Below are 9,351 nucleotides of genomic sequence, written 5' to 3' on the forward strand. Positions count from 1 at the left end.
ACAAGTTAAAAAGCTCGAGGGCCTATGGCCCGAGAGCTTTTTAGTCGCCCGAGAGTATAAACATCAGTTTATGCCCGTGGTACATACAAAATTTTATGTTTTACAAATAGTTTTCTTCGTCAAAGTAAATATTCGTTTACAAAATAATTCATTGTGTTTGATTAAGTATGCGTGGTTCGAATTTGTTAATGTCATTGAAACCATCCAAACGTCAAACGTAATTTTAAATAATTCACTTCATCGTGAATGAGCAAGAAGTTCCAGAAACTATACGGAATAAGGCCAATCTTGTGATTTAGTATTGACAATTAATAATTGACGTTTCTAATTTTCAATGACCTGCAAGTATTTGTTAGTTTAGTCATTAAGTATGAATGAGTTACTATGGTGATACTTAATGCCCTAGGGCATAAAGTGGTACTTTATGCCCGCGTATCACAGATATAAAATGTGCTATGATAGGTTAGTAAGACATAATATAAATATAAATATACTGCTTTTGTAAGATTTTTTTGAAAGTTTGGCGGCCATGCGCGACCGGAAGTTATATAGATAAGTATTACTTTTTTGGTTACTTTTCTTGTCTATACCAATTGCAACTTTTGCGCACTATAATATATCGTTCCGGAATTTAACAAAAAGTTTTTTTCGAGCCACTACCTACGTGTACATTTGCATCGTTCTCGATACCCCGCTATCCTTTACTCTATTGCAATTCGTACGTCTTATTCTGTCTGCGTGGGACTAAAATTTTTACATTGGAATTGCCGAAAAAGAAATTCTTTTTGTTAGGAAGAAAAAATGCACTTGTTCGTTCGATGACAACCTTAATGCTGTGATATCTAGGTAGCCATAGTCTTCCAAATCATTTTGGATGAGTATCTGTGTTAGTAAAATATGCTTTTTTCGAACAAATCCGTGCGTTAGGTACCTACGTCTAGTTCCATGAAAGCAATTGACTACTTGCACCTATAATTTATAAATAACTGTAGGTACTCCAGCACGCGTAAAGAACTTGATTTTAGATACTTCCTTATTAGCACTTACGCACATTTTTGCCTTTTACTCACCAAACTCGTATTCTCTAAATTAAAAAATCAAATCTGCAGACCACTTTCGCCTACTTTCCCGTCATTCCTTCGAATCTCTGAATAAGGGATGTCATTATAAAACTGTTTGCGTTGAGAATTTCTTCTACTGTCATTCGTGCACTCAAGTAAGTTACTGTTTATTTCAAAATGCACCTTTGGTTTCAAGCAATCATCCTGTTCGCAGTAACGGGATTTTCAAAGGCACAACACTTCATCCACTTTGTAATTTTGGGAGCGCTTGGATTAATGGGCCTATGGATATTACACATGCTAGCCCAAGACATCGACAAAGTGTTCAATAAACCCGCCTCGCGTCCACCCAAACTTTTCTGGAAACGATCCATTGGTGACGTTGACTATTTCGCGAATCGTACTGTCGAAAATGTAGGAGCAAGTGGTGAGACTAACATTTCCGTTGATTGGAACCGAATACTTACCAACGATCCCATCGGCTGCGTAAGGAGCTTTGCTTGCCAATTGGCGGCGGAAGATTCAAAACGGTCTTCTACAAATAAAGGAAACATAAATCAGCTGTTTTGGTACGTACCTATATGTATAATAGACGCTTAAATTGCTTTGACTTTTACTTTCGCAGGTCCGCAAAGCGCAAAGGATGGGCTGGTGATGAAATACGATTTGCATTAAATTACGGCACAAATTCTAAAAAAGTTGAAAAGTGTCGTGCTTTTTATAAATACTGTCCGTTTTCAATTGATACTATGAGAGACATATTAAAATTTTTTGGGGCTACTTAATGAATTGAACAACTTACTCCAAAGACCTGCAGTTTGTATTACCTAGGTACCTACTATAATAGTTACTATGTTTCTGTAAGTTTTTTATAATAATTAGATTGTCTTTCCGGATTCTTATGCTCGCTTTTTTATCTACGCTAGTTAGAAAGCAACCATTGTGAGATGTAGACGCGTACTTATGGAATTTATTGCAATTTCAGGTGGTAATCATACTTTACTCAACGTTTAGATTGTGCATAATGTAACTTGAACAACAAATAGCCGAAATTTGCAAAAAATAATCTCGCCGTCACTCCACTCCTTCTAGTTGCCTCGCGGATCAGAGATGGCCGCCAAAAAGTCCAAAGAAACAATAAGGGGCTATGCTTACAAGCAACCCTTCCCCGAATTATACGAATTTTTTTAAATCGAAAGGTCATTTACACGAAAAAGTCGTATGTTTATAGGTGTACAGGTTTATGTATTTATGGGTTATAGGTTTGTAGGTGGTATCGGCCTATCGGGTGTTGAGTTGGCGCTGCATTCTCCCAAACCCACCGCATAAACGGCTAACTAGCTCAGGCTTAAACACAAAATAAGAGCTTAAGTAACTTGCACAGCGGTAGTTCGTTCTGGGTAAAATGATCTTCGGAATCGTCGTTGCACTTAGGTTGAGCGCTACTCAATTTCTAGCTCACCACTCTCCGTATGAAATTGAGAAGATACGACGGTATCAAAATTATAAGTTACGTCACACACAAAAATTTTAGTAACGTTACTTCACAATTTAAAATATATCCAGTTTAATTAACCCCCAATCGATTGAATTAATCACTGAATTGTAACACATGTCTTCCCAAATAAATTGATGCTCCGGGAAGAAATGCGTACATATATGACCAAATACAAGTAAAACATAAAAAATTCATTTAAATTCATTTAAAATGAGACGGCACCCAGAGAAGTGAGCTCAGTTTCCGGATTTCCATAAAATCTGCAAACAAAAGAAAACTCCCAAGCTGCAGAGCTCGGAATCCAAGAACTGAAGGACCTCACCCTAGTAGTAATAGACTTATATAAGATACCATTATTAGCCAAGGCTTCGGAAGGAAGTGGCCGTCTACAATAACATACATGAACTTTAAATAAATTGGCAAATAAGCAATTCTGTGCAGTGAACTTCTGTATTAAAATAAATCGCTAATTATCAAAACATTTAACAAAAAAGTACCTTCAGTCTAACTTAGAGTTTAAAAAAACGTCGCCTGTAAAGCACAAAAAAAGGTGAACTTCTAAAGTGCCCCAAAAATCATAGTACATTTTCAACGAAAAAAGTTTAACAATTATTTAAAAAATAACTTCTCCGTTATGCGTTTCATTAACAAAGTAAACAGAGTCGTCCCCTTGGTCGACAAATTCCTCAGTCCCGCAAATCCTGCGGGATCCCGCTCCATTTATGTGCGGGATTAATCCCGCAAAAATGTTGCGCGATCCCGGTATTTCGGCATCCCGCGATCCCGGTATTGCATTCCCTAATACGTGAGAAAACTCGATCATAACTTTATAGAGGTCGCAAGATAATAAATAACGAATACTAAATGTAACAAGTTAATTAAAAGTGAGAGTATTCGAGTATAACTCTGAAGGGGCAAAAATAGTCATTGATTACTACGCTAGAAAGTTACGGAAGTTGGTTGTGGATCGAATATTGTTATCATTTTTTTAAATTTTTTTAAATTTTATTTCCATGTAGTCGCCAAAAATGCACTAAAATCCATGTATTGGGTATTGAGATCTTGGTCTATGAATAATTAACGATTTTGAGATGTTTTGATCAAATTGCATGTGGCCTCAGAAAAACAACTTAACATCTTTGAATCAAACACACGCGGTAATCAAATGTGCATGTGATGTACTCCAAACCATAGCAATAGATCAGTAATATTTATTTAACATTATTACAAAAATGTGGTTCCTATTTATTGCACTATTGAACATTGTAAAGAAGACAAGTGGGGGTCCCGGGTTAATATCCGGAAAGAATAGCATTCGTTTCTTAGACACCATAAACAATCATATCATATACAGTGGCGGATTTAGGATTTCATTTCATTTCATTTAGTTATTCGTTGTTGCTTTACCTTATAGTAGGTGGCAACACCATGTCCCTAATACATGCAAACAATATACTTAGCACAAATACTAAAATTACAAAATGTATAACATATTAAAACAAACCGACACATTTAAAAAAACACATTTGGTCTAGGGAGGGGCGCATACGTTTTAAAAAAAAACATTTATTATACGTTTAAAAATAGAACATTTTGGCATAATACGTAATATATTGAACAAATAACTAATTCTTCATAAACTAAGAAAAGAAAAACCCAGAAAAAGGCTAAATGGCAAAGTCGCGAGTTTTCTCTTTGTCGGCGCAAATCGATTTTTTTCCACTTTCCACGAAATTTGTCAAATATAAAGGGTTTTTCATTAAGAGTGCTCGAACTTTGAAATGAAATAAAGCAACCTGTTTAAGTGATACTCGTATTACCACAATTTTGATAATATTTTAAAGGATATTCGATGACACTATGTAAGGAAAATAATTTCAGCCAAATGGCTCCCGCGACACCGCTGTAGATGTTGAATTCTGGTGGACAAATTTTGGACATCTTCGCTTAAACTGGGCTCAATTTTACGAAGAACGCGAGTTATGCGTGACCTTTAGGGCAGCAATTGAGTGTGGTTTGTCTGCATAGACTAGGGAACTGAACTTTATAAATTATATGGATGAAAACCCAAGTCTCGACGCAAAATCCGCCAAAGTTGATGTCGCAGAAAGGGGTCTTTCTTGCGCACTACACAGAATGAACTGTTTGGTGTTTTCTCGCACACTGTCCTGAACGGCAATAATATTCTCCAACGATCTTGCGTTTCTTTGACGTACAGGCGCTGCTTCGTCAATCACTGATCCCGTTGTCTCAAATTTTTATTAAAAAACGGATTGTGGACTCTGCAGGAAGGCCTTGAACGCCATAAATTGGACACAACGCACGGAACGCTAGGCGAACGCAGCACTGATTTTGATAATCAATTTTAACAATTTCTACGCGTTGTTGAAGCGTGTAGCGTTCCATGGTGAAATGACAGTACTAAATACGTACTTTTGCCACATTTGACAGCTATCGCTTTACCAAGATGGCTGCTATGCGCTTTCAAAGTTGAGCGTCCCTATTGAAAAACCATTTAGGTATCCTTATACAATTGTGCGCAGGTGCACCATCTTGCTGAAACCAACAGTTTCCAACTTTTGTTTTCTTTTGCGTGCCGTACATCATTTTATTCGTAGGAAAAAATGCTACTCAGTATAGTATCTACTTTTTTTACGGGCCATATAAAAAAATAAAGTTGATAATGATTTCTCCGAAATGAAACGTCTCAACGTCTCTGGTAAAATTTAATAAGTGACAATGAGAAAATGTTTTTTTTTGTATCCGCTCAAATAACATCAGAAAAAAATAAAAACGAAATCAACAAATTTCTTGCCTTTCACCATCTTCTATGGTTTCTGAAATTCTCATCTGGGACACAGTGTATAGCTGCACTTCACCCAAAAGTTGTGCTAATAGCTGCACTTCACCCAAAAGTTGTGCTAACGGCGGATTATCCGTACTCTTTTATCAATTAAAATGTTATCAACTGCAACTACCAGACGAGCATTAGGTATTAATATTTATGTTTAAATTTAATAATTTTTTTCACTAAGTCAGTTATTACATGATTAAGAATTGGAATAATTATACAACTCTTTTCCAATAGTCACTAGGTGACCGCCTGCGTAACTACCACTGTCTAGGAGTGTCTAGGAGCAGGAGGGGGCGCGCGCCTTTTGCGCCCCCCCCCCCCTTAAAATCCGCGCCTGTATCATACAAATTCTTTTACGTGACGTACCGTCTCTATTTTTATGGTCCGCGGACCTCGGACCATTTACTGTATTTAATTTTTACTTTTTTTTTTAATTTATCCCTCGTGTGTAAAAATTAAATTGAGAGAGCGAGTCGCCCCTTCTGACCTATACTTCCGACGTCGCTGGGCTCAAATTATCGGCTAGTTAGCCGCTGAATCGGTAGGGAAGGCAACACCTACTCACATCACACATGGGCTTACCTATGTCCCAGTAGGTAGTCTACCCCAAATATTGTGTTTTCAGAACCTCTTCCCTCTCAGCACCGTAACTCCGTTCCTTCCGTTCCCATCCTTAACTTTGGCTGGGAGGGCCAGGAAAGCCTGAGCACCCCGCCCCGGGTATCTTTCGGGGTGACTTTTTAAGTAAAACCATTCGCATCATAGGGATTTCAATGTAAAATTCATAACATGTGATTATTAGCTCCCCAAATTATTTTAGAGTAAAAATGTATTAAAGTTTTTTGTCGAAAAAAATTTTTTTCGCCAATCAACCGTATTAGTTTTCAATTTTTTTCATATAAAGACGGAAAATTGGAAAAATAAAACCCGGATCTTTTTTCAATAATCTGTGATGCTATGGAATTTTCTAAAACAAAATGATATCCAGTTATCAATTAGCAGCAGTTCGAAATTGATTTTATGTTCAACTTGATTACTGTCTTGCAGTTAATGGTGACTTATTCGAACATTTATTGTAAATTGTTATATTAGAAAACCGTTTTTAGTAATTTGGTCTTTCTTTATGTTGAATTCGCTGTTCTAAATATAATACTTTTTGATAGAATTTCATTTGTTTTATAGCAGACATTCCATGGCATGACGGATATTGGGGTAGTTTTTGTATTATAAAATTCCATGGTATCACAGATTATTGAAAAAGATGCGGGGGTTTTATTTTTCGAATTTTCCGTCTTTATTATGCAAAAAATTGAAAACTAATACGGTTGATTGACGTAAAAAATTTTTTTCTACAAAAAACCTTAAAACATTTTTGCTCTAAAATAATTTGTGGAGGCAATATTCGCATGTTATGAATTTTACATTGAAATCCCTATGATGCGTTACGCAAGTCACTACCCAGTATACATAACAACTCTGTGAGAATTATCTTGTTCTGTGCGCCCTCTAGTATGAGAAACCTCATTCGTAACAACAAATAATGGTAACGGTGAGAAACTTAAAGGGGGCTTCTATACCGACTATTGTACTGCGGGATTTTTCTAAAAGATGTCGGAAAAGTACTCATTTAAACTGTTATATTTCTAAAGATAGCGCGCCGTACGTCTTTCCTTTCTACTTCGTTAACTTTGGCGCCCACAACTTCAAAAGGACGAATTGTCAGTCGCGGTCCAACATACGGCACGCAACGCAAAGAGCGCGAGAAAAATTCAAAATGCGTTGCTTATCACTGCCACAATTATTTTATAATTAGTTTATAATAATCGATTTTATACACGAAAACGAAAGCTTCTCGGCAGCTATTTGAATTTATGAGTAGTCGTCCTTATTATTTATGTGCGCTTACCTAATTTTCACTTTCGTTCGTAGCTAAATTAATTCAAAATGTGTAGGTGCGGAGTGCTAATTTCTAGTGTTTTTGTGATAGTGTCAAATGTATTATTAGTGACTAGTTTTAACATCGATACCTTCAATTATGTACAACACAAGGGACAAAATCGGTCCATGTTTGGGTTTAGTGTTGCGACTCATAAAGAACAGGGAAGAAGTTGGTAAGTTGCGCTCGTCCGCATTTAAATTGTAATTGTTACGAAAACGCTATTCAGCAAAAGATGTTTCTGCATTTACCTACCTATACACTTTCAGTTGTCTTCAGACATAAATTTAGTTTGCACACGTGCGTTTGAGCGGTGGAAACAGTACGAACGAAAATATCCCGTGAAATATAGGTTTTTACTTGCTTTTAACGTCAGCTCGTGTGTAAAAATAAACCCAAATAAAAAGTAGCACTTTTTTGATAACTTACACGAAAAAAGTTGTCGGACAACATCTTTCCCTTTCGTTTCGGGCGGGCGCCTTTGCTTTGCGAGGATGCAACACCAGTGCCATTCGCTAAATATAATTCGGAACGGGTGCGACCGATTCTTGCAAGATTAAAAGGATTGGCTATTCATCTCTAAATTGCGATTAATGATGTAACCTACATTTGCAGCGCTCTATCCGTCAAATTCTATTAACGCGAATTCTATCCTTGAGCTGTAATTGGTATGTTATTGTTTTAGGCTACCAATAAATAATGTACAATATTTGTATTTATTAGCACACGTATAATTAGTACTTTACCCATGAATGAAAGTTCCACCCACGTAGGCACTTCCTAAACGGATCATTCCTGGCGTAGGTACCTAAATCTAATTTCCAAATTATTGCACGTGGGCATTTTAGCCGTAGTTTTTTTTTTAGTAAACCGGTTCCTACTTTTCACAACACGGAAGTCAGATTGACAAAAATTTGTTAATCGGTAAAGGAAACGGAACTGCATGAGATGGGCAACCTTTGATCGCATGGATTTACTTTTCCAGCTTCTCACGTTTGTCATTTTTTGCGTATCAAAAAATTCACGCATATCCTCAAACCTAAAAACCTCCGCTACGCTCATCTAAACTGTACAAGCACAAAGGTCCATCCTCGCCTTTACTTATCCATTCAATTATAATTCCGTAATAACCATCAGAGTCGTTTTATCCAAATTAAAATCTTTCTGGTTGATATTCGTAAACCTTTTTTTTAAACCCGTATTGTCTTTACACAGCAATTTTGTAGGGAGTTGATTTTCCATTGAACGCACCAACGTATATTTGTGGGCCAGCTCTCACAAAAGGCGTGATTGATGGTCGAAATGAATAAATAAATTATATAGTTCAACGACTGCAATAAAAACCTTGGAAAAATGTGATAATTTTTAACTAATTGAAGATAATGACCGTTTACTGTTTTCTAACACGCAAATCATCAAGCGCTTTCGGCGGCCCACGAGTTTGATTATTATCAACTCTTTTGTTTATTGTTTAAAATTGATTTATTAAACGTTTTATTTGTGTGTTCGTGCTTAATTCAGAGATTAGAGTAAAACAATTATCCAATCTGGGTGGTAGGTACCTATATTGTTCAGTAGCGGTTCCTCGGCTTGTCTTTAAGCTCTCTAAAATACGATCTATGTCATGCTTTATTAGTGTGATCCACATAGGGAAATTACGAGGGAAATTATGTATTCTTTTAAAAAAGCTGTCTGTATTGTGACGTACTCAGGCCAGCCCCGAGAGACTGCGCAACTCATGATTTAAATTTAAAACTTTCCCTCCAAACTAACTGAACCTGAACCCCATGGCACATGATCGTCTAGACAAAGCTACCTAACCTGAATAATAAAATAATCGAACCACTTACTACGTTGTGTTTTTAAGGGTCACTACAAGATATGTGTTGCTTGTCAGAGTAAGGATCAAGTAAGGAATACAAATAGAGCAAGTACATGCTTTAAAACGGAGATTTAATCCAAGTAATTCGCATTGCAAGATTAAATTTAGAAAATGGTAGTT

The 9,351-nt window shown here is 36.5% G+C and overlaps 1 protein-coding gene and 1 long non-coding RNA gene across 3 annotated transcripts; both read left to right on the forward strand.

Annotated features, from left to right (window-relative positions):
• Positions 1-513: 513 nt before the first annotated feature.
• Positions 514-1,886, forward strand: LOC116177038. Of its 2 annotated transcripts, XR_004146589.1 has the most exons (3): positions 514-1,216; positions 1,276-1,630; positions 1,687-1,886. XR_004146589.1 is itself a non-coding variant. In XM_031495897.1 (2 exons), exons 1-2 carry the CDS (start codon positions 1,239-1,241, stop codon positions 1,844-1,846), a joined length of 552 nt encoding a protein of 183 aa, XP_031351757.1. In that variant the 5' UTR covers positions 514-1,238; the 3' UTR covers positions 1,847-1,886. The 2 variants fall into 2 exon arrangements, 1 of the variants encoding a protein (XP_031351757.1); XM_031495897.1 differs by having other exon boundaries at positions 514-1,630.
• Positions 1,887-7,123: 5,237 nt separating this feature from the next.
• Positions 7,124-8,777, forward strand: LOC116176798. Its single transcript, XR_004146525.1, has 3 exons — positions 7,124-8,017; positions 8,073-8,153; positions 8,204-8,777. It is a non-coding gene; the product is annotated as an uncharacterized LOC116176798 (long non-coding RNA).
• The last annotated feature ends 574 nt before the right edge of the window (positions 8,778-9,351 follow it).

Source organism: Photinus pyralis, unplaced genomic scaffold (assembly GCF_008802855.1).
Source record: "Photinus pyralis isolate 1611_PpyrPB1 unplaced genomic scaffold, Ppyr1.3 Ppyr1.4_LG7, whole genome shotgun sequence".
Classification (NCBI taxonomy): Eukaryota; Metazoa; Arthropoda; class Insecta; order Coleoptera; family Lampyridae; genus Photinus; species Photinus pyralis.